This window comes from Microcebus murinus, chromosome 10 (assembly GCF_040939455.1).
Source record: "Microcebus murinus isolate Inina chromosome 10, M.murinus_Inina_mat1.0, whole genome shotgun sequence".
Classification (NCBI taxonomy): Eukaryota; Metazoa; Chordata; class Mammalia; order Primates; family Cheirogaleidae; genus Microcebus; species Microcebus murinus.
Window position 1 is genome coordinate 75,218,745 of NC_134113.1, and position 26,423 is coordinate 75,245,167.

The window sequence follows — 26,423 nt, forward strand, 5'->3', positions numbered from 1 at the left end:
AAAATAAATTGTCTATTGATGCATTACATGTATTTATGACTTGATTTCTATAAATTATATCCAATCTAAACTTTTATGTAAATATCATTACTTTTAAACTTTCTAAAATATAGTATCATAATTGGGAGACAAAATATATTTTGCATTTATTGTATTATTTGGGTTTTTTAATGGATTGAAGATAACAGGTTTATAATGTTAAGATTGCACTAGATAGGGGGAGACATTTAGTTCTGGATTCCAATCCTGGATCTGGCATTTACTAGCTACATGACTTCAGGGAAGTTACTAAATTTATATCTATGTATGTTTGAGTTTCCTTTTCTGTAAATGGGGATAATTAATTACAGTATGTTCCTCATGGGGTTTATGAAAATTAAATTAGTCACTGTTTATAACTTGCTGTGTAATCTTGGGTAAGTCACACAACTGACTTTTAAAAGGGCCTCAATTTCTTCATCTATTATATATTTTTCTAGATACCCTATTTTCAAGAAATTTGTTCTTTTTTTCACTAGTTTTTATTACCATATAAGCATTGTGGGGATGCCCAGAAATCTGTTTACTTGGCCGCTGCCTCTGATTCTTACAGCCTCTCCTGAGCCTAAACCCCTGGGTTATTTGGAGCACAATTCGAACTCCACACAACTTTAAGACATTATGAAACTTCAAAAATCTGTAATTCCTACTAAATCAGATGACAATTATTAGTGTGAAAAAGTTTTGATAGGAAGCTCAGGACCGAATTTGATTGTACCCATTCTGTTACTCACAATGCTTAATTAATTCTAGTATTTGAAATTAATTTGATTTGAGCTAAGCAATTGAAGATGAAGCATTGGTTGAGCCTTTTAAAAAGGCTATCCAAAACTTTAACCATGAGATGATTATTTTCTGGTAGCTTAGTTGCATTTATCCTCAGTTACCACAGACCAGTTACCAATACTCTACTTTAATGATTGTGTGATCTTAAAGCCAGGCATTTATACTGCCCTGAACACCAGTGGTTTACTTGAGAAACTTTAAAGACATCCACTTATAGCTCCATGATATAGACTAAAGAAGATAATATTTGTAGGGCATATAGCATGCTGTATGGTATTTGATCAATGGGAAAGAAAGACTCAAAGTTGTTAATTATTGACTTTGAAAGTTTCACATTCTTAAAGGGATAGTCTATCAAAAACTTATGTAAATAGAGGTTAAGAGTTTTTTCTGAGTTGTTTGGAGTTATTGATTATAGAGTTGCCATTATTAAATTAGTATACTATGTTTAAAACCTGTGAAATCAGAAAAGCTTTTGGAATAATGGCAAAATAGAACTTTTACCTCTAAATTGCCTTTGTTTTGGCTGTAAGAAGTGCAATCCAAGTTTAAATCAACATCATTTTATTGTTTAAAATTCAAGTTTTTCATAGATCAGTTGATTTATATTTCTCATGCTTTGCTGATTAATTGATAAGTACTAATGTTTAATGCTTTGTCTTTTAGCAAATTGAGAATCAATATAGATATTACTGTTGCCATGAAGTGTCATTGTAAGTACACCTTCAACTTGATGAATCTGTATATGGTGTATGGTTCAAACAATTGTCAACAAAAAGTAAAAACCACTGGTTGTATTTTAACTTTATTTTTTCTTTGTAATATTTTAAAATTTTACTGTGGTATTGTTTAATAAAGCAAATTGTTTTACTCCTCAGCTGATATTCTTTGTTTCTTTTCCATAAAGAAAAGAGATTTAACTTTCATATTAGTATAATTAAAGGAAAATCAGAGGAAATTTTTGTGAATCAGAGATGGAGTTTACATATATCCTTTATTTTTTTCTTGTTTGGAGTACCAGTTTTTACACCTATATTCCACAAACATACCATGTTTCTCTGTTTCAGTTTACTACCCTTTACTTTTATTTTTACATTTTAAGATACAGATCTAGTTATTTTCTTCACTGGCTTCAGTGGTTTTACTGGTAGAAGTGGAAAGATGTTAATATGCTGGATAGATAATGTTTGAATCAGTAGTCTCAAAAATAAGAATGCTTTTGCATGAAAAATATCTTTTAAGTTACTGCTTAGAAATTACATATGAAGAACTCATTAGTTCAGATAAAATTTTTTGAAGTTTGAAATAATTTTACCCACTTAAGATTAGTTTCTGTGAGATTGCATCTCAGAACACCCTTGGATCTTTTTTTTTCCATTTATTTTTTCTTATGTTAGTGGCTTTAATAGATAAATACTTTATATCTAACTTTGAGTTAGTGTTAATACTAAATATATCATATTTTGCTAAATTTGGATGTTTGAATACCATTAAAATTTTAGCTTTTCCAAAATAAAATTTCCTATTTGTTGACTTTTTAAAAGGCATCAATAGCTTTGCCTTAAGATTTCTTTTATTATCTAAAAATAATTCTTATAATTAATATTTTATGCAGCAGCCATTTAGTATTTGTGATTAAGTTCTCACCAATTTTGTAAAACTCTTTAATTCAGTAAAGCTTTTGCTTTTTGTCATGAGATTCTGGATTGTCAAGTGATTCTCTATACTTTGTGAGTTTTCTGTTAATCTTAATTTGTTTATATCAGATATAGTTTGGCTCTGGTCACAGAATATAAAACTTCTAATTTTTTTTTTGTATGCAGATGTTGGAGCAGATGTATTGGATTTAGCAGAAACAATGGTTGCATCTGCAGATGGTCTAGTTTATGAACCAGTAAGTTTGATCACATGGTTTTTGAAATACATACTTTGAGGAGTTATACCCTTGAAGACAATTTTGATGATTGCTTTTAGTTTTGTCTGAGTGAGTTTTTATATAATGTTTTTTTGTACTTCAAAAATAATGTGTATTTTTTGTAAAAAAAAAAAAAAAAAATTTAGGAGGGAAAAAAGTTACGTCTGATACCAAAATCTTGAGGTAACTATTGTTAACATTTTTTTTTTAATTATTTTTTTTATTTTGGCATATTATGGGGGTACAGATTTTAAGGTTTCAATAAATGCCCATTTCCCCCCCTCCCCCCATATTGTTAACATTTTTGATGACTCTAAAGTCTGTTTTATAACCTTATTCTATATTTTTTGTCAATGTTTCCTAATAGTTTCCTTTTCTCGTAGTTATTAAAATAGTGAAATTTTTTCTTTTAATGATTTAGAAACTGTGATATCCTATTTGTATTCTATTACCAGATTTAAGTCTTGAAAAATATTTGAGCTATATTTGTCTTATAATCAAGAATGAAGCAGTATCTTTCTAAGAGGAAATGTTTTTATACCTATATTTCCCAAAGATTGAGAAATGCTGACAGTCTCTTATTATCTTCAACATGCCAGTTGTGTATAATATAATAGATTTATCAGAAAACACTATCACGTTATAGGGGCCAGAATGGAGATAACAAGTCATGATCAGAACTAGCCCTGAAGAAGCTTTTGAGAAGCATGGAACCCCCCCACTACTTTTAAATTGAGGACTGCTCTGGTGGCATCGTGATATTTATGTTTACACATGTATTCTTGAGTTCTTTTGTTCCTCATTGGTGGTTGTGAACTCTTATGTAAGCAAAATTGCAAAATGAAGTCTAAAAGTGGTGGAGGGAGGAGTAGAAGTAACTGAATGTATGGAGTTGAAGGGGAAAATAAGGAAGCCCTTGGCCAGATTTGATTACTGAATTATTTTCAGTTTACAGCAACAAAATATGTGTGTGCCTTTAGGTACATACTTTATAAGTAGAAATTTCTGTAGAAAAGGTAACATTGTTATTGCCACTCTGACCTTACTTCTTAACCCTTGTTTTACTACTCAAAAAATTGATTTTCTGGTAATTTTTTATGAGATTAGGTACCTTACAAATTCAGATACCATATTATAGCATATTAACCTATAATCTGGAAATTGAAATCTAGATGATTATTATTGGACACTTTAACATTTGCATTACATTCTATACTATTTTAATAAGTATTCAGTCTTAATTCTGTTTTATTGCCTCATTTCCTACCATTTATAGTTTATTTTTATTTTTTAATTTTTGTTGTGTTTATTTTTGTTTCCAGCATAAGGATGTTAATTTAGAATGACTTAAAATGATAATGAAGATTATATCCTCATTTTTTTGTTTCTTTGGACACTGCAAAAATTTGGTTATGAGGGAGCTTAAAGTATTTATGTATTATCATCTTGAACTTATTCTTTAAATTGTACTTACATTATTTCTATAGCGTAGCATTCTTTATATTCTGTTTATCATGCTCACTCTCTTTTTTTCATATTTATTAGGTCCCTAATTTTGTTTTATCCTTTTTTTTTCTGAGTACCTTACCTCTCTACCTGGATTTGAAGCTCCTGGGAATCATTAACTTTATTCTTTCATCTTTATAGTTCCCAAAATGTATAGCATAATGCCTTGCAGGTTTTAGACACTAATGAATATGTTAGAATTAAGCAGTTGTGACAAGGTCATTCATTGTTTGCATAGTAAACAATTATTGCTATTTCTTACAATTGTTTGTGGGATAGGAAAGTTTTATTTAAATATAACTGTCTTGTAAATGAAAGTCATGTCTTAGAAAGTTAGGAATTTCAGAATATTTTATTGTATAATTTCACCAGTAATATTTAAAATGTTTAACAGTGTTTTTAGGAAAATACTCATTCCTTTGTTCTAATTTATATAAAAGTATTTAAGAATTTATACTTCTTAAATACTTTTTCAGTATAAAATTTATAATACAATTTTAACTTTTAAAACATTTTTTATTCTTATTATTTTAATATACATTGAATATAAAAAACCCCTTCCAAACCATCATCATGCAGTATGCTATGATAGTTACCATTTTGCCATTTACTATTAGTTACTATTTCTTTATTTAAAGAAAAGAATTTTTAAAAGATGGGAAAGTGAAGAATCTGACAGAGCCAGGTTTATATATATTGACCTTACTATCTGTTATTTTGGAAAAAGTTTGTAACCTTTTGAGCTCCTGTTTCCTCATGTGCAAAAAGGGAAGAGTAGTAACAAACTCACAAGGTTGTTAGGAAGGTTAAGTAAAATAATGAATTAGCATAGTGCCTTGCACAAGTAGACTACTCATTAGTTCCTTTACACCATGTGCTAAATAAGCACTATATTAAGCAGGTTGAGGAATTCAAAAGAGAAATCATATGGTCTCTCCTGTCAATAGTTTTATTTAGAAGTTAGTTGGGGAGCTGTTGCAGGCTCATTTGTTTGCCATGGTGCATTTTATAGATGTTAGCATTTTCCTTTTGTGCCATGATGTGAAAAAGGTATGGAAGCATGCTATAGATAAGTTTATCAGGATTAGTAATCAAGGCAAACATCAGAAAGATGGTGGCAAGTTAACTTGGAGCATATGTTTGTGTAGATTAGACAAACACGAGGCTTGCAGTTACAGGATAGGAAGGTTCCAGATTGATATAATTAAATTACCAAAGTTACAGAAGTAGAGCTGTGGCCTAGAATAATGGACTTTTTGTTACAAAATGGTGGCTATTCATTTCAAAAATTGTTGATTTTATTATGGTATTTTCCTAGTAAGATTATCAGCTTTGGATGCTTGAATTTTATACTTAAGCTGTATGTCCTTTTTCCCCCCAATACTTTTCATGCTAGCATCATTTAAATGAATTTAAGTCCAAGAATACCATTTTGTACATATGATAGTTGCCAACTTGCATCCACTCCTATAAATATAGATAGTTACACAAAAATATTTATGAATTAGTAAAATTTCATTATGCTATTTTTGAGTAAAAACATCATGTTAAAATTACATAGTTTGGTCAACAGGAGATGCATGTAAATCATGAATACTTGTTTTTAATGACACTAAGTTTCTGTTTTCTGGCTAAAGGAAAGTTTTTAAAAATTATGATAAAAAGCCAAGAAAATTTGATAATGTTAGTTAGTGATTATGTATTCTCTTTTATTTCAGGCAATATTTGATCTTTCACCACAGCAAAAAGAGTGGCAGAGGTAATAAGTAAACAAAGTATTGTGGTCCATAGAAATCTAGATTGTGTTTTGTCTGTTTTGTCTATTATAAACTATTTGTACATTAACACATTTCTATAAAGATTTCTTTGGATGAATTATTAGCAGAATTTACTGTATAGTATAATCTTTACAATTTCAAAAACCTTATCAGATCTTAGGAAAGTTATGCATAATCTTTTCTCTAGTACACTTTGAATCATAAATGAATTTTCGTTTTTATTTCTAATTTTATTAACTTTAAACATTTTTGATTAAAAATTCATTATTTAAAAGATCATTATTTAAAATTCAATTTGAATAGAAAGGATATAAAGGAAAAGGATAAGCCCCCCCTCCTCATTCTGTAAACTAATGCTGTTGACTAGCAGTAGTAACCAGAGTTAAGCTTCTTGCGTAGCCCTCTAGAAATTTTCTGTATACTTATATTTTCATATATATGATTGTATAATCATTGTGTAATTTAATATTTTATAGATATTTATAAATTTTACATATATGTATAAATTTTTAAATTTATAAATTATATAATATAAATTTTATATATTTATATTTATAAATTTAAAAATTTATTAAAATATTAATGTTAATTTATAAAATTTAAAAATATTTATATTGTATGTGTTTATTTTTATATTAATATATACTTATATAATATATGTAGTTATATAATTATACATAATTATAATTTTCTATAACTTGCTTTTTTTCACCTAACATGATATTTTGAACATCTTTTCATTTCAGTATATATAATAGTACCTTTTATGCATAGACTGTGGTCTATTTAATTAGATACTTATTGATGGTCATGTAGATTGCTTCCAGAATTCTAATAATAAAAACATTACATGTCTTCAAAATAGTGTTGCATGAAAATAAAAAAAGAACAAAACATTACTCGGTGAACATCCTCAAACCTAATTCTGTGTATACTTGTATTAGTGCATTATATATGTGTGTGTATTTATGTATGGAAACTTTCTAGAAATAGAATTTCCCTTTCTGGGGATATTTAACATTTTGATAGAGTGTGTCATATATCCTCCTAAATTACTGTTTCACTTACACTCCAGAACTTACGACAGTGCTTGTGTCTGTACAACCTCACCAGCAATGGGTATACTCTGACTTTTTAAAAATTTTTTCCAGTTTGATGGGTAAAAATTGGTGTGGCAGTAGTTTTATTAGCATTTCTTTATGAATTATTAATAGTTTAATATCTTTATTGGGTTTTTCCCCCCTCATTTGTAGTTTTTTTGTGAAACTGGTCATACTATATGCCTATTTTGTTTGGTTGTTTTTTTCTTTTAAGAATTCTTTTTTTTTTTTTTGAGACAGAGTCTCACTCTGTTGCCCAGGTAGAGTGTCGTGGAGTCAGCCCAGCTCACAGCAACCTCAAACTCCTGGGCTCAAGCAGTCCTCCTGCCTCAGCCTCCTGAGTAGCTAGGACTACAGGCGTGCGCCATCATGCCCGGCTAATTTTTTCTATATATTTTTAGTTGGCCAATTAATTTCTTTCTGTTTTTAGTAGAGACAGGGTCTTACTCTTGTTCAGGCTGGTTTCGAACTCCTGACCTTGAGCAATCCACGCTCCTCAGCCTCCCAGAATGCTAGGATTACAGGCATGAGCCACCACGCTTGGCCTAAGAATTCCTTATTAAAAAATATTTATATTCTTTATAAAAGAAATTAGTATATTAAAGAAATTAGTCCTTTGTTATAAATGCTTCCTTCCTCCATATATGGCTTTTGTTTTTTGTTTTTTGTTTCCATACTATGTCTTGCACTTAGAAAGGCTTTATCTAGTTTAAAATTAATACAAAAAATTTTTCTTTACCTATTTTTTTTCCAGTCCCTAAGTACATTCAAAGGTTCTTTTTTTTCTAATTTCCAATGTCACCATTTGGAGGAATTTTATTATGAAAGGAGAAATTAAATGTGAGTGAACAAAAGCCCCAAATATTAGGTGTCTGGGCTTTTAGCTCTTTTAGTAGAAAGCCATCCAGACATGAAATATTTTACTTTGATCCAGAAATATTAAAGTGAGATTTCTCCTTTCATCTGAAATTTTATTTAGTGTTCAAGACTAATAAAAAGTGGGAGAGGAGATTGTTTTTACTCTTAAAATGATGGTGGTTTTCCATCAGAGTAGCATTTTCTATATACCTTCATATATGGAATATAGGCTTGGATATTTATAGGCTTGGTACATCCAAGGAGAAATTTCTTTCATGTGTGCAGACACACACACACACACACACACACACACACACACATGTACACGTACACATGTACACATACATAGTTTGGTGTCATCAAACTCATTGACTACTGCCCTGCATCAAAAGTTGAACTGTGGAAATACAAGACACATAAAAATGTGAAGCTTTCAGTGTCTGCTGGCATTGGATCTAATGATCTTAAGTCAGATATGTAAATCTGACGACATCTGGCTTCTTGAATCATCATAGATTATCATGCTCTGCTTCTAAACATTCTTGAGTAGCTCTTGAATGTCCTAGAGATAACCAAGGCCTTATATCTTCCTGAATAATGTACATACCAAAAGTTTCTTTACCTTTATAATTTGTTAAGAGTTTTAAATTTTCACTCCATTGGTCTTCTACTTTCTTAGAAGATGTAGGTTCCCAATTAATCTCTCTTTAATAGTAAATTTCAAACCCTGGACAGAGCCTTTTTGCTTTCTGCTCTTTATTTAAGATTTATTCCAAGCTAAATTTACAATATAAATATGACTTATTTTAAATAGGCCTGTTTTACCAGTGTTCTAGATAGATGGTACATTAAGTATTTTATCTTTCACTTACACTTCTATAAAATGCTTATTTTATCATTACAGTGGGATGATATATTATCAGATTTACAGTTACTTTAAGTTCCTATGTATATATTTTTGATGGACTTTTTTTTTAGAGTCATGAGGTTCATAGCAAAATAGAGCAGAAAGTACAGAGTTCCCATGTACCCCGGCCCCCCCATCCCCACAGCCTCACTTGTTATCAACACCCGCACCAGACTGGGTACACTTGTTATAATCGATAATCCTACATTGACACATTGTCATCACTCAAAGTCCACAGTTTATTTACATTAGGGTTCACTCTTGGTGTTGTACATTCTATGAGTTTCGACAAATGTATAGTGACATATATTCACCATTATAGTACCATTCAAAATAGTTTCACTGCCTTAAACATTATCTGTGCTCCACCTGTTCATTCCTTCCTCCCCTCTGTGTATAATTGTTTTAGTTGCTGAATTTGAACTTTACTACAGAAATAGAATTAAAGGAGGTAAAATAATACTACCTCTAATGGTACAAAGTTATTGCTGAAAATGATAGGAGACAGTATGGCCCAATGGTAGCAGTATTGGAGAGAGGAAAAGTTTTGAAAAGTTTTGTAATGAGAATTAGATGTCTGTGGTGTGAGAGTTTATATCCTAGTAATCTACCACTTCAGGTCTATCACAGCCATTTTTTGGCCCCTTGTCTTATTCTTTGTACCTACAATACTTAATTTAATGCCTGATAGAAAGAATCTTGTAATTGTCATGCATACATGAAAGATGAATTTAGGTACTCAGGTGAGCAGAAGCTCTATCTTGGTGACCCTGCCTGCACATCCATTATTGATGGAATCAGACAGGCTTATGGAGCTCAGCTATTAGACCACTGAGCCACCCTGCCTCACTTTTCCTGCTTTCAAGGTAATGACAAAAGAAAACTTGGTATATTGTTTTTTATTTTTTGAGACAGAGTCTTGCTTTGTTGCCCAGGCTAGAGTGAGTGCCGTGGCGTCAGCCTAGCTCACAGCAACCTCAATCTCCTGGGCTCAAGCAATCCTGCTGCTTCAGCCTCCCAAGTAGCTGGGACTACAGGCATGTGCCAACATGCCCGGCTAATTTTTTTCTATATTTATTAGTTGGCCAATTAATTTCTTTCTATTTATAGTAGAGATGGGGTCTCGCTCTTACTCAGGCTGGTTTCGAACTCCTGACCTCGAGCAATCAGCCCGCCTGGGCCTCCCAGAGTGCTAGAATTACAGGCATGAGCCACTGTGCCCGGCCAAAAACTTGGTATATTGTTTTAGAATACCTTCCTATAATTCTGTTATAATAATATAATATAAGCTATGGTTTAGCTAAAGTTAGCTAACCATTGTTATTTTTGAATAAGTTGGCTTTCTAGGTGTACTTTACTGTAGTTCTAAACCGTTTGTCGTATTTAGGATGCTGCAGCTGATTCAGAGTAGGCTACAAGAAGAGCATTCACTTCAAGATGTGATATTTAAAAGTGCTTTTAAAACTTCATCAACAGCACTTCCACCAAGGTGAGATCTATATTTTAAATGTGCAACTATTTATTAATGAATATACCTTGACATAGTTTCAATATTGGTTTAGTTTTCTGAATCATATTTTTCTTAGAGAAAATAGAATCATTCTGTACTATAAAGATGTCTTTTACTCTTAAATTCATTTAACTCATTTTCTTTATTATGTGTATGGTATACTGCCATATAAAATTATATTGGGGTTTTAAGAACAAATTAGTTGCATATACTGTTATGAGGATGTATAAACTTTGGTTAGGAATTTTGTGTTTTTTTTTTTCTCCACTTTTTTTCTCTGTTATATATTAGAAAAGCTGATATTTGAAAATGCTATAATCATGAAAATGATAATTTAAATTTAGAAATATATAGAACTTTTACATTTGCTTAGGAGCAAACTGTCATTTGCTTGTTTGAACTTAGATGGCATATGCCCTTCCCTTCTCTTGGTCTTATTCCTGTCCTCCCCTCCCCACTACAGTGTCAGATATACATGGAGAAAATATGTCTTGTTGGACTAATTCTTTTGATTTAATCTTCCTTCCATCATTGGACTTAGTCCTCTGGTTAGATTTGAAGAAACATGGAATTTCATATTTAAATATAAAATATTTAAATTTTATTTATATTTATAGATATTGTATATGTTTATATACAATATTTACAATATTGAACAATATATACAATATTACAATATATACAATATTTATAAATTTATATCTATAATTTTATAAGTTATATATATTTATATAAAATATATTTAAATATAATATATGTGAAATAATTTTTCCCATTTTGTAGATATATAATTTCTATAAATATATAGACTTCAGGAAATTATTATATTTTTGACATTTAAAACATTACCTAAAAGTTTATCTTTAATGATTTTTTTCCCCATAGTATGCAATTTTGTCACTGCAAAGTGGTAACTATATTGAATGTGCTTTAAATAATCTTAATATATCTTGTTTCAACAGGGAAGATGATCCATTAGAGTCTCCAGATGCATGTAGAATTCGTGGTCATTTATATGTCAATAAAGTAGCAGGGAATTTTCACATAACTGTGGGCAAGTATGTTCTTTTCATTTACTGGAAATACTTCAGACAGGGTTGAAGCTTGTTTAAAAGTAAATTCTTTGCTAACCAAATAATATATAGCTAATTACTAAAGGACTGCTTAAAATATTGTATATCTGTATTTTTAATGTCTTGAGATTTAATGTCTTGAGATGTTCAGAGCTTCAATGTCAGGATAGAGAAGACTATTCACTTAAAAACTACTTGAAAACAAAATTAAAGCAGTCATATCATATTTTATATACTAAAGTAAATGAACTATAGTTAAATATTAGTCAAAACATTCTACTTGCCAAATTTTAGTAGCCAAAAAGCTCTTAAAGTTTTTGTGGGTTTTTTTTAACTTTCTTTGTTTTGTTTAACCTTTTTGGTAGTCATCAAAATGTAGTAATCCCTGACTAATTCTAGACAAGTATTTTAATAGTTAGAAATAAGCAGTGTCTGGAATAAAGTTAAATTAGGTAAAAGTTAAAAAAATTTCAGTCTACTTACTTTCATGAGCAACACCCAGCACAGAAATTGTCATAAATTTCCAATGAATACATAGATCCTTCCCTCCCTCCCTCTTTTCCATATAGAGTTGCTGAGCCACACAGTTCTTCATTGTACAAGATATTTTTTTGAGTACTTGCTATGTGCAAAGTACCATGCTAGACACTAAAGATAAAACAGTGAAAAAAACAGAAAGGGTTTTTGCACTTAGGATGCTGACATTGTATAAGAGATTCCAAACTTTAAACAGTGAATACACTAATAATTATTTAATTATAGTTGTATTGAGGCTGTAAATAAGTATGGCTGATAAGAGACTATATAACAAGGTACTTGCTTTACTTTGTACATGTCAGCAGAGGCTTTATCGAGGAAAACCTTTGAACATTAGTGGAGGATTGGAAATTTCATATTTAAAGGAGGGGAAGGGCATGCAGCAGAAAAGAGCATGGCTTGAGGTTTTTTTTTTAATAGAGGGAGAGAGAGCGCATTAGGTTTATAAAAAAACAATTTCAGTGTTTACATAATCAGATCAAACATTCTATTTTTTTTTTCTTTGTTGTCCCACTACCCTTAAAATTCATGTTTTGTTGTTTTGTTACTATTACTGATCTCCAGTCCAACCTATTGCTGGGAACCTTGGAATTTCTTAGTATCATAGAGGCAACAAATAACAATTGGCTCAAAGAATTTTACATTTTATTGCACCTTTGTATACAAACAATATTCTAGTCCAAGACTAACTCAGAGGGAACCTTTGACAAATACTATGTGGGCCTCTATATTATGGCCTTTTTTGTTTGCTTTTGGTCTTTACCCAATTTCATTTCTCTCTCCAGGGATCACTCAGAGTATCAGTTAGAAAGGCCAAATGAAAAAGCATTTGGTTTGTACTTTATCTCAGAGATATCCTATAAACCCACCCCTAATTTTGTGGTATTAGGTTTCTCAAGTTCAATATTGTTCTTTTTGAAGATCTCATATTACCTTTCAAACACAGTGTCATTCTCAACTGTGATATAAATGAGTAATAAAAAGAACATACTTTATAATGTAATGTGTATTTCAATATGCTTAAGCATAAATACACTAGAAACCGCAATGAAATAGGTAGATGCTTCTCACTTATTTGTAGAATCACTGGATATATAATAGCCTTAAATGTAGACTGAAACAGATGCATTGGCCACTCAGATACCATGATTGGCATTTCTGTTGATGAGATGGTATTCTGATATAGTGTACTATTTATAATATTGTGAACAAAACAGAGTATAACTTAGTTTCCTGGGAAATTTAGTGTATATTGAAACTACAACATGTACTTTGTATAGCTAAATGGAGTTCAGTTCTAGACTCACATCATCACAAAAAAGTTTTTCCACATATATAAGTATCTCTTAGAACATTTGGAAGTCACACAAGACCTGGGGAAATCTTTTTTGTGTGAGACTGTCACTTTCATTGCAGGATGTGTTGCTTTCCTGGCTACTGTCCAGTAAATGCCAATAGCAACTCCTCCCCAATAATTGTGACAATCCAAAATGCCTCCCTTCACCCACCCTATCAATTTTCGGAATAACTTTTTCCTCCACTGAAAATCACTCAGGCTAGATTTCTGTCTGATGGGATAGAACATATAATATCCCAGGAAATAAATAGGTAAATTCTGAATATCTGATCCCTATGAAGAGTTTTAAAAAGTGTCAGAGAACTACAGTCATCTGTATTAGGGTGATTTAATTTGACTTTTCGTTTTTAATTTTTTGAAGAAGATGATTATGATATTATTTCATAAATGTTTTAAATGTGTCTTTTAACCAAAAAAAAAAAAAATAGAAGTATATTTTCAAACAGTTCCTCTGTTCTTCTCAGAGTAAAAACCAGGGTGGTGAAAGACCATTGAACTAAGATATATAGGTGGAGCATCCCTAATCCAAAAATGTGAAATGTTCCAAAGTGCAAAACTTTTTGTGCATCTACACGATGTTCGAAGGAAATACTCATTGGAACAGGTCAGATTTTGGATTTTCAGATTAGGGATGCCCAGCCGGTAAGTATAATGCAGATATTCAACAATTGGAAACACTTCTGGTCCCAAGTGTTTTGGATAAGGATATTCAACCTATAATACTGTAATTTGGTTATTTAGGAAACCTTTCTCCGAATATGTTTGTTTGAAAACTATAGTAGGAACACTAGTAGAGTGATGATATGAGTGAGGATAGTAGTAACCTGTAACAGCTTTCTTTTTAGTAGTGAGTTTGGGGTAATATACTTCACCGTGAACACAGGGTACTTTACCAAACTCAACTACCAGTCATTCTCATATATAAGGAGATGAATTGTTGTAAAAGATTTTAGTATACTTTGTATTAGATGTTAACACATTTTCCTAACCATTTTATTGCCTTTTAAAAAGTGCCTGGTGTTCTGCCAGATACCATTTAGAACGAATTAAACAAATGTTTAGACCTAATAGGGCATATTGTAAAACTTGACAGTGACATTTAATTGGTTACAAGTAAAGAAAGAAGAATCTTATGGAGAGTTTTTGTTTTCATATTTTTAGTTAATTGCTAGAATTGCTAACTGGGTAAAGCAGGGATGATGGATAATTTAAGGAAATCTTCAAGGTGATATTTAGAATTTTTTAAAAATTAAGAACAGGGAAGGATAGTAGTTATCCTTAGAAATATAAAGGAATTAAAAACAAAAATTAGAGAAATTACAGTGTATGCAACAGAACAAAGGTTTATTGCAGGGATAGACAAACTACAGCCTCTGTACCAAATTCAGCCCACTATTACCTGTTTTAGTGTGGCCCATGAGCTAAGCATGGTTTTTATGTTTTTTAATTGTTTGAAAAGAAATCAGAAGGGGAATAATTTAATACATGAAATATATATGAAATTTAAATTGCATCCAAAAAAATAAAGTTTTATTACATCATAGTCATGCTTATGTGTTTACATATGGCTGACTTCACTACACTACAATACCAGAGTTGAGTAACTCCAACAGAGACAGTATATGACTCTCTCATCATTTTGTGGTGCTACAAGTTGCAGTATTGCAATTTGAACTTGACAGCATTCAAGTGCCATGTGTATTACTGCATTGCAGTGTTATACTATGTCAAAAAGTTTGTGTCTCTGAATAGCCTGCATAGAACAACTACAGGCAAGAATATTTTTAAAGAAATTGGGAGAACACAAATTCAGTGCAATGTAAAGTGGAATCTGGTAAGATGTATTACAACTGTGTTTAGCTGATGCTGGTGTATGGAGCAGAAAAAGGCTTCTTTGGATGCATTTTCAAACCTTGTGAAAATGTAAGGTGTTTAAAGCCTCTGGTTATCCATCATATCATCAAGTAGCACTCTGCAGAAAATATTTTAATTTATCTTGCAGTTTGAACTGATAGTGGCAACAGTGAACTTCATTTGCTCTCAGGGATCTAATATTGTCATTTCCATGGATTTTTGTCAGAAATAAAAGCTGAATATTCCAACTTGTCCTACTTCATAGCAGTTTGATGGCTTAGTAGCAGTAAAGTTTTCTTGCAGTTTTTTTGAGCTCAGGGTCAAGATTGAAATTTTTCTGAATGAGAAAACTACCATCAACTACAATTATGGAATGCTGAATAGCTTTGGAAATTACGTTTTATGCAGACTCAATAATTTTTTTAATGAATTTAACATGAATTATGAGGCAAAACCAATACTTATATATGAAATTTGTATTGTGGTTAAGTTATTTCAATGACAAATAATTTAAGTGATTTTTGAATGGTTTTCTTTGCTTTTCATGCTTTGATAGCTTGTGCTATTGAAAATTAAAACAAGAATCTCCATTCTTATACATGGATGTATTTTCTGACCTCAAACTGTAGTGCCAGAAGTGTTCAGACCTTGATACAAGTGAGAAAGAAATTTCTGTGTTTTAAAATTCATTTAACTGTGTGATTGAGGAAATTCTTCCTTAAATTGGAAATTCTTAATCTGCAATGTAATGACATGTTTAGGCAAGCACATACCAAGAGAAATTAATAAGAGTTTGATAAATGCCTTCCAAGCAATGAACATGCTCAACTCAAACATATGCTCGTAGATTACTGTTTTCAAAAATGAAATATGTAAAAATTCATTCTAAATCATTAGCAGATAAACATTTATGATCAGTTTTGAAAATAGAGAACATTAACTCTAAACCCCAACCAAGTAAAATATAACCTCCCTGCAAATCACTCATATTACAAAGAAAGTACTCAATTGTTTCTATTATATTTTGAATTTCATTAAGAAAAAGTTTGTGAAAATTTGTTTTCTCTTTTGTCATGCAACCACATAATATACTTGATTTTGCATCTTGGCCCACAAAGCCTAAAAAATTTACTATCTGGCTTTTTACAGAAAGTATTTGTCAATGCTCAGTTTGTTGCATTACTAAGATAAGTAAATTTGTCTGCCTACTCATAGGCCAAATACATTCTTAGGTTATTTTGTACTAAGAATAATTATATAACTTTAGAAAAGATCCGCTTTGTGATTTTAATTAGTTATATATTCAAATGTTATTACTTTAATATTCTTTTCTTCCTTTTAGGGCAATTCCACATCCTCGAGGTCATGCACATTTGGCAGCACTCGTCAACCATGACTGTAAGCAGTTTCTGAAATTTTTTTTCAGTGAAGATGTCCTTGAAAAAAAGTGATTTTTTTTTTTTTAAGTGCAGGTACAAGGTAGGCCTTTAAAAGTGAGCTGTTTTAAAAACAGATATGCAAACAAAGGAGAAAATAAATTATTAAATTTATTGACTTAAATCCATTCTTTCTTGTCTTAAAGCCACCTGTATTTCTATTTGGTCATAGCTCAGAATTGCTGAGGTTAGGAAGGAAAGCCTAGGCATATTTTCTGTAACTTTGTACACATTTCTGCTAATTTTTAGGGACAATGACAATATATTTGCAGCTTATTTCAATTTATAAATATAAATACTGATATATAGACTCATTCATAAAGGTATTCAAGTTAGTTCAGTGTAAAGATTGTCATAAGACTTAAGTTTTTAAAGTCTGCTTTAGAGGACAAAACAAGTAATAGATTCCATAAAAAATCAGTTTGTTTATAGTTAGCAGTATGTATAAAAATATATCTGATCAGTTTTATTATTTGGTTACATGGAAATCATTCCACTTCCTACAACACAGTCCTAGTACTGTATGAAGATTTGAACCAGGAAAAATGTATATTTTTGGCTCTCAGAATTAGGGTAATATTATTTCTTAAAAGTTAATTTATACATAATTATGCAATTTGAGATACAGTGTTTTATCAGAATTTACTTTTATGTATTCCCATATATTTATAGATATATTTCTCAAAATAATGTGGTTTCAGATACTATATTATTATACTTACAGATTTTAAATATTTTCATTTGAGAATAGATAAGAATATAAACCAAGCTATAACATGGTTTTGAGGAATATAACTTCTCTACTTAGTTGTTTTTGTTTTGTTTTTTCCTCTTAGCTTACAATTTTTCTCACAGAATAGACCATTTGTCTTTTGGAGAGCTTGTTCCAGGAATTATTAATCCCTTAGATGGAACTGAAAAAATTGCTGTAGATCGTAAGTATTTAATAGTTACTATTAGAATTTACATGTAGGAAATTATTCTTACAACACTTAAAGCCCCGTTATGAAGATAATCTTTAAGTGGTTGATGAGTGAGATGTATGTGGAGAGATTTTTGTCCTAGTATCAGATGAAATTTGAATGTTAAAAAATGAGCCATAGAACAGAATAATGAAGTTCAAGTTAAAAGTAGGTAGGAGGAGGAGAATTTAAGTACTCTAAATATATGAAAGTTTAATGTTTTAATAGGACATAATTGCACTTTTTCATATTCATGAAAGAATAAGAACAAAACAAAGTTTCAACATTATAAGAAGAATTTTCTTCTTTGTATAGGTTCAAAGTTCTAAAATGCGTTTTTACCATTTTAGAAACCTCTCTGGAGAATTTTATAGACACACTTCTTTGACTCTTGTTGGTTATAATGGATTATGTTGGCACTTCACTGTTTACATGTAATTTGATTCTCTTTGTCCTTCATTTTTCTCCAAATCTAATTATTCCACCCATGTGTATAGCATTGGTTATTGCCTCACTACTCTCAGTTTTATCCTTTTTTTTTTTCATAAATGCTTAATAGTTGGACACCTTTTTCTCCTCTCACTTTCTGTTTTCTCTCTGTTTATGACATGATGGTGTTTATTTGTAAAACAACTCAAAAGTAAGCACAGATTCAACAGTTCTGTGTTGTAAAGTTTCACCTTACATCAAAAATGTGACTCAAAGGATGAACCTGAAGACCATCCTCAGTTGATAAGCCATCTATTGGTTGTGGACAAAGTTGACACCCTTTTGCCCTAACATTATCTATGAGAATATTTAGGGTAGTAAGTTGACATAGAAAAAACTGTTCCAAAGCTCATGTTTTTGAAAATTATAGTAGTACATGTACTAGGTGAAATGTGGTAAAGTTGAAACAGGCTTTATTTTTGTTAGAGGCTTGCTTAATGTTAGTGTTTGAAGAGACATTAACCTTCTTTACCTCCTATCAATAGTTTTATTCTTTCCTCTCCTATTCTGAATTGCTTTAGGTAAGAGACAGAGAATTTAGGTTGGTAGAAATAAATATTTATGCTGATCAAAGGAGGCTAGACACACAAAAAAGTACATACTGTATGGTTCCATTTATATGAAATTCTAGAAGAGGCAGAACTATTCTGTGAAAGTAGGAGGCAGATCATTGTTTGGCGTAGGACCAGAGGTATAGGGGATTGACTACAAAGGGGTCTGAAGATACTTTTTGAAGTTTCAGAAATGTTTTATATTTTGATTGTTGTTATGATCTTACTGGTGAATATATTTGTCAAAATGTATTGAACCATACATTTAAAGTTGGTACATTTTATCATATGTACATTATACTTTAATAAAGTTCATTTTTTTGAAAGTATTATTTTTCAACAGGTATTTATTGAGTGCCTTGTATTTGTTAGACACTATTTGAGACATCAGGGACCCAGTGATAAACAACACAGACGTAGTCCCTGTTCTTCGTAGAGTACACATTCCTATAGGGGCTCAGATCTTATACATTAGGTGGGATAAGCATTAGGGCAAGTGGCTGTGGAGGAGATAAAAGGAGATTGCTTGTGATAGGAGAAAGAGAGTGGAAGAGGCTATGGTATTTGAAAAAAACTTTTATGAAGTGATTGTGAGCCCAGTAATAATCTTTTTGAGAGCATTGCAGGCAGCTTTATTACTGAAGCTGACTGAAAAACACAACTTACATGTGCTGCCACAATTGGATAACCAAACTCCATATTACATCTTCTTACTCTGCCAGCTGGTCAAATAACAGGGACAGGTCACTTTCCTAATTGTAGGGACCTAGATGTGTATGCCTTAAAGGCCTGAGAGAGAGAGGATGCCCAGACTCTCTAGCTGAGTGGCTTAGCCATACAAAACTACTTTCCCAGGTATGCCAGTTGAATTACTCCTTCCATGAGTGTGAGAGAAGTGGAGAGTCCTACGGGGTGTAAGTGTCTACTTCATAACCCAAGTTAGAAAATCTGGGAGGATAGTTCCTCCTTAAATTTAAGACCATTGTCCCCTTGAGTGAAACTGCCTGGGTTCAAGTCCTAGCCTGCCACTTGAACTCAGCCAGTGACTTTGGCACTTTTCTTAACATCCCTGTACTTTGGTTTCTTTATCTGTAAGAAAAGGATAATAAAAAGATCTACTTATCTGATTGAAACTATAGATAGATGTATCTAATTCCAAATGTTTTAGAATATAAGCCTAGAGAATTAACATGTTTTATATTATGTCAACTGTTTATAATTAATTAGTAATTGGTAATATACTGGTGTTTAAAATTGTATCAAACCTAGAGATGCTAAGTAACTATATAAAAATGATCCTTTTGATCACACAGTAACCCCAGGCCATCATTGAGTAATTTCTTTAGTGATCTTCCTGCTGTGTTGTCAGTTCCTTTATTCAAAGGCTGACTAATTCAATCTTGGTTTATTAGTATATCTTAAGATAGGAGTAGAAGTGAAAATGTGCTTTTTGGTGGTTATTGTATTGGAATTTTATTTCACTCTTATTAGTTTCTGTGCTATAAAGAAATGCTTCTTTTTTCCATGTTTGATAAAAGGATCATAATGATTATGAGGATATCTAAGTCACTAGTTCATTTTTTAAAAACATCTTATATGTATATGTACCCCTTTTATGCTTCCTGAGAACTTGTTTTATGAAATATGAATATATTGCTTTCATCAGTTCTTCCTTTAAAAATTTTTTTTTGTTAGACATTAAGTCATATGTAACATAAACTTTCAGGTTAAATGTATTTAATAGAAGAAGAATATATTGGGCAGTAGTTTTGTTGCTGTTGGATTAATGAAAAAACATGTTTTGCTTTTATTCTAGACAACCAGATGTTCCAATATTTTATTACAGTTGTGCCAACAAAACTACATACATATAAAATTTCAGCAGACACCCATCAGTTTTCTGTGACAGAAAGGGTAAGTTGATTCCAACTGGTAAAATGATTTGGTGATTTTTTTTTTTTTTAAGCCTTTCAGAGTCCCCTGACTACAAAATAAAGTTGGAGTTTTAGTTGGTGCCTTCCAGAACATTTTAAAAATTGTGGAAGTTTTGAAATGAATTACTATTTTATTTTAAGTCAACAATACATCAGGAATGGGTATTAGTATGTTCTAGAGCAAGAAAAGAAATAGATTTCTAAGAAAATCTGAATTGTTTCTATTCCATTAAGACTTAAACATTTTAATCTATGATGGTATTAATTCATTCTTAATGTCTTAATTTTATAATAGGCTTTCTCCTATATTGATATAAGCAGTTCTTAATTTGGCAGCAGATTCTCTGATTTCTGTGGTTTTCTTTTTTATGTGCTACCCTGAGGCATGCATGGTTATTGTAGATTAGATAGCAAATTTAGAGGGCTTGCATTCCTAAATTAATGCTTTGTATTCATCTGATTTAAAGGAAGGACAGTTCTGCTATCACAGGGTGATGGCCTCATATTAATAAATAAATATTGACAATGAGGAGCAGAGTTTTAGAATTGGATCCTTTAATAGATTTCTCATCTACTTTGGGGTCATGTTTTCTTATTTTTGCATTTAAGAATGGCAAATATTCAAACACTTGTATCCCGAAGAATTCTAAGGCACAATTTAAGTGCTTTTTAAAATTTGCTTCTCTCCATGTGGAGTTTTCTTTTGATAGTCTTGTAACTTATGATGATCACACCCTCAATAACTGTGTAATTTTTCTGGTTCTTAGGAGATTAGGTATTGAAGTTTTTAGGGGTGACGTGTTATATATCTGTCAGTTTTCAATTGGCTTAGGGGTGAAAACCAAGTTTATACAATTATGTATATATGTATGTGTATGTTTACACACACAGACAGAAACTAGGTAAAGTTTATGCAAGTATAAATTAAGCTTTTTAATATTTCTGTAGTGGTGGGGAGATACCACTTCTCACTTGTAAGATTGGCAAATACCTGAAAGACTATACACAATTGATAAGGCTTTGGGGAAAACAAGTCCACTTGCTAGGGAAATGCAAAGTGGTATAGTCTCTGTGGAAGGGAGTTTGGCAGTATCTGCGGAATGGCATAGGTAGTTACACTTTAATCCAGTAATCTCACTTCAGTAAATCTATTGCAAAGATACAGTGGGAAAAATACAAAAATTTTGGGTGTATGAGGTTATTGTGTTATTACCTATAATGGTAGAAGACTAGAAACAACCCAAATGGTACATCTACACAATGGAGGAGCATGCAGCTGTTAAAAAAATAAAAATAAAAAAGAATGAGGAATATCTCTATACTGATATAAAATTATCTCCAGGATATATTTTTCAAATAACAAAATTAAATAGAAAAAAATAGTAGAATCCTAGAACATTGACCTTTGGGGAATGTGTTTATGCTGATAGGGTGACTCAAATAGTTGTTTCACTTAAAAAAAGGAGTAGAGTTTCTAGAGTTCGTAAAGTTGGGATGAGGGGAGGGAATGAGAAGGTTGACAATTGTTAGTCCTGGAACCCAAAGTGAATTATTATTAGTCTCTTGTTACATAAATGCCCTGATCCCTAAAACAGCTTCAACTCTTACAAGTAGTGACAATATATTGTTAACTTCAGCATGATACTGAGCATTTTACAGCTTTTAGATAAGGTCACTTTATTGGAAATTTGATCAATGGGTTATAAGGCTCAGTTATTCTAATAGGGAAAGGTTTTTATAATGCCCCACATAAAACTGTTTTAATTTCCCTTTGTAGTAGTTAACCTCATTATTTTTATTCCTAAAGCTTATAGTTCAGTTATAGCTAGGTAAAAATATGTAGAGACTGACACAAAAGTCATAGCAAAGTACTCCAGAAGCATAGTTGTTGTAACTATAATAGAAATTTATTAAAAGGTTTACAAACTTGATTTTGAAGTATAAACAGGATGGAATGAAATAGAATATTTTTTTGCTCAGTGTGTACATAAGATAAATTTGTAATTTTAGTTACTCCTTTAAAAAACATCCTTTTGAAACTGAGCCAGTAGCTCAAATATTGATATCTTTCAAATTAATGCATTTTGTTTTCTTCCTATGTTGTATCTCCTATATTTTAAAATGAACAACAGAAAGAGAAATTGTTTTTAAATCTGATCACTTAAATGGCAAGAAATAAATACAATTATTTTGTGAATTCCTGAAAAAGAAACATTCAAAAAGTCTGTCAAAGTATAAACTTAGTTTATTGATTTGATCAATGAAGAACATGACTTACAATCGCAAGGTCTTGAGTTCAGTAAAAAACTTATATTTAAGATAATCGTTATGAGAAATTGGGAAAGAATGATCCTACTTTTTTGAAGATTTCAAAAGCTAACCACACAAAAATTACAGAATAATTTGTCTCTGAAGAGCTTAGTCTAGTAGGAGGTTTTGTGAGGAGATCTGATGTCCCTTTTTTGCAGTAGGGCCAAATGTTGGGTGTATGCAAGTAACCTGAGACATGAATTCTGTTTCTCTCTATCTCCTCTGTCTCCTTCCTTTTAGGAACGTATCATTAACCATGCTGCAGGCAGCCATGGAGTCTCTGGGATATTTATGAAATACGATCTCAGTTCTCTTATGGTGACAGTTACTGAGGAGCATATGCCATTCTGGCAGTTTTTTGTAAGACTCTGTGGTATTATCGGAGGAATCTTTTCAACAACAGGTTGGCATTCATTTCTTTTTAGTCTAATTCCTGAGTGTTACTTAAATTAAGGTGCTTCTACTTCAAAGGGTAGAAATATACACATTTTCATGTTTTAATATTTAAAGAACTCTTTCTTTGTTATTTAATTCCAAAGCTCTAAAATTATATTGCCTAACCATTAAACATAAGTAATTTCATGCATTCAGTGATTTACAGGCGATTATACGGTGAGCTAGAAAGATTCTGGATGTTAGTTAACATTAGAACTAGAATTGAATCCAGTTTCTTCTGGTTACTTGGTGGTAGTATTGGATAGGTCACCTGCATTTTCTGAAATTTTCTACACATTAAAAATGGAAATAATAATACCTAAGTATATTACAAGATTAAATGAGAAAATGCCTAGAAATAGTGGACACTTGAATACAAATTTTCCCTTTCTTTTAAGGTATTTTTAACTGTACCGTATGTAAAATCATAGTACTTTGAACTATGTAATACATGAAACTAGATTTTTAATCACTAATGTTTTTATGAGTTTTGACCTGAGATTCTGGAATTCTCTCAAGTTATTTATAGAATTGTAATCATGAAAATTGGGACTTTAGTACAAAAGACAAAGAAAGGAAACTGTCCTTCTTCATCTTTAGTCCATATTCAGTATTAGACTGAGCTAGGTAGTTTATATACTTAAAGTCATATTTTTTAAATGGCTGAATAGCTTTCCTTATGAAATTCTTTATTATTTATTTAAATTTACTTAAATTTGTGGTGTTGGGTATCATTTATGTTTCAAAATTGTGTGGTTGTGTGAAAACCTTGAAAAGATTGTGTCCAGGTCATGAATTATGTGGCCTTGTGATTTTGAAAAGAAATCCATTTGTTTTCAAATTTAAGTGTCTTGATTATTTTTTAATAGTGGAAGTTAATAATACAAACTGCCTTGTTTCCTTCCTTAATCTATCCATTATAATTAGTTGAGATTTTTACTCTTACATAGCAATTTAGGAAATAATCTAATTAAGAGCATAAACTTATTGTTTGTTACAGGCATGTTACATGGAATTGGAAAATTTATAGTCGAAATAATTTGCTGTCGTTTCAGACTTGGATCTTATAAACCTGTCAATTCTGTAAGTGATCTTAGCATACACGGTAGTGATCTCTAAATCATAGTGTCATTGTTAAGTCTAAAGAATAGCTTTTGCTATCTAGAAAGAATTGCCCAAAATAAAGCTTTGTGTTAGAGGAAATAGTGTACAGAATAAAACTAATGCTTTGGTTTTTTTTTCCCCCCTTTTTCTCCCTAGGTCCCCTTTGAGGATGGCCACACAAACAACCACTTACCTCTTTTAGAAAATAATACACATTAGCACCTCCCGAGTGAAGGAGAAAAACTTTTTGCCTGAGATATAAAAAACCTTTTTTAATAATAAAATATTGTGCAATATATTCAAAGAACAGAAATATGAATGAGAAGCAGGAAACACACTTATTTTAAAAAAGAAAAGGAAAAATAACCCCAAACTGAAATTCTATATATGTTGTGTCTGTTACAAATGTCCTAGAAGAAATTATGCAGCTAATCAGTGAATAAGCCCAACTGGAGTATTGCTTTGAAGATGATTCCTTCTGATACTTTCACAGCAGATGGGCAGTATGGAAATCAGACCTTGCTTCTTGGTGATAAAAAGCCTGAAGGAAAGAAGTGAAACCAAATCTAAAGAAAAAGGCATTGATAAGTGCAAATGTTTGCGTCCTTCTGTTTTTAAAGCTATGATGTCAGAATAAAATATGGAAAACATATGGAAAACTAGTCTAGACTTTAAAAACTTGTGACCAGGTCACATTGTTAATAAAGAAAAACAGGGACTAGTCCCTATGTTATAGCCATATTAATGTTAAGCCATATTGACAAGACCACTTATCCAGTAATTTGGTCTTATGAAGGTAACTGCTTTTCTTTGAACTCTGGTTGTTGACTTTTCTAACTGTTCAAGATTAGAGTCTTAGAAGACTGAGGTAAATTCTCACAGGGGCAGGTATGTAGGTGCTATGATATGTAACAGAGATACCATTCACAGATTGTATAGTGGAGACTTATACAGGGAAAAGAAAGCAAATTTTTTTTTTTTAAAAAAAGATGCCAACTTTTCTAATCTGATCATTATTGGTATACTTTGGGGGATATAAGGTTAGCAATGAAAATGATCAGTTTGTAAAATATTAAAAGTAGAATATTTTATATATGTGGTTAAGTGGGGAACAGGGTAATTTTAAATAAAATAGAAGTGTGAGGAAATTTGAAGCACAAAAAGATAATGTCAGATTTGAGAGGTGCCATATTAATTAAGCAATGTCCGTTAAACTGTAAAACTGGATTATGAAAGAAGTATTTTCATTCAGGGTGTCCTGAATGTGATTGGTTTTGCTAGATTGTGTTGTTCTTTCTTACTATTTATGGGTTGCTTTTAAATTTCCAGAATATAAAAGATAAAAAATAATGAGAGGGAGCTACCAGGTGCCATTAAAAACTATATTTGGAATATGTGTGCCAACATCAGTTTTCCTTTTGTAATGGTTAATAACAGAAGAATCATCAACCAATGCCCACATTTTAAAACATTTAGGGAAATAGGGAAACAAAATTCCAGGTAAGTAACACGATCAAACGACTAGATTTTAGTCTTGAGCAAGTAACGAGACTAAAAGACTAGATTTAAAATGGTGGTGTTACAAAATGGATGTCACAAATTACAGTTTTTCAATTGGCTATTTGTTTAAAAGAGAAAATGCTCTCTTAAAAACAGGATAGACAATATAATGGAGAGGAGAAATGGTGACAAAATTACTTTGTGATAAAGTTTATGTAGAACGATATTTTGCAAAAAATAACAAACATCTTTGTTTAAAATACACAGTATCATTAAGAGCCATGAAGTTAACTGATTAAATGATATAACATGTTTTGAAACATTTTTGAATCCAGAAAATTCCAAATAATGAGCCTCTGGCTTTTGATTTCTTTAGATATTATTTCTAGCAAAGTTAAGACTAGCAACTAACAGAACATCTCACAATAGGAATTTTAGCTGCAGAGAATTAGAATTTTAAATATTTTAGACTGAATGTTGGT

At 31.2% G+C, this 26,423-nt stretch overlaps 1 protein-coding gene across 2 annotated transcripts in view; it reads left to right on the forward strand.

Moving 5' to 3' along the window:
* Positions 1-25,837, forward strand: part of ERGIC2 (ERGIC and golgi 2) — a 37,070-nt gene extending 11,233 nt beyond the window's left edge. For both annotated transcript variants that reach the window (XM_012747986.3, XM_076007533.1), the window contains exons 4-14: positions 1,492-1,538; positions 2,649-2,719; positions 5,965-6,005; positions 10,277-10,378; positions 11,362-11,457; positions 16,563-16,618; positions 17,493-17,591; positions 20,475-20,572; positions 23,143-23,305; positions 24,338-24,420; positions 24,598-25,837. In XM_012747986.3, coding sequence (XP_012603440.1) covers positions 1,492-1,538; positions 2,649-2,719; positions 5,965-6,005; positions 10,277-10,378; positions 11,362-11,457; positions 16,563-16,618; positions 17,493-17,591; positions 20,475-20,572; positions 23,143-23,305; positions 24,338-24,420; positions 24,598-24,660 — 919 coding nt within the window. In that variant the 3' untranslated portion in view covers positions 24,661-25,837. The remainder of the gene's footprint in view (positions 1-1,491; positions 1,539-2,648; positions 2,720-5,964; positions 6,006-10,276; positions 10,379-11,361; positions 11,458-16,562; positions 16,619-17,492; positions 17,592-20,474; positions 20,573-23,142; positions 23,306-24,337; positions 24,421-24,597) is intronic.
* Positions 25,838-26,423: the final 586 nt, after the last annotated feature.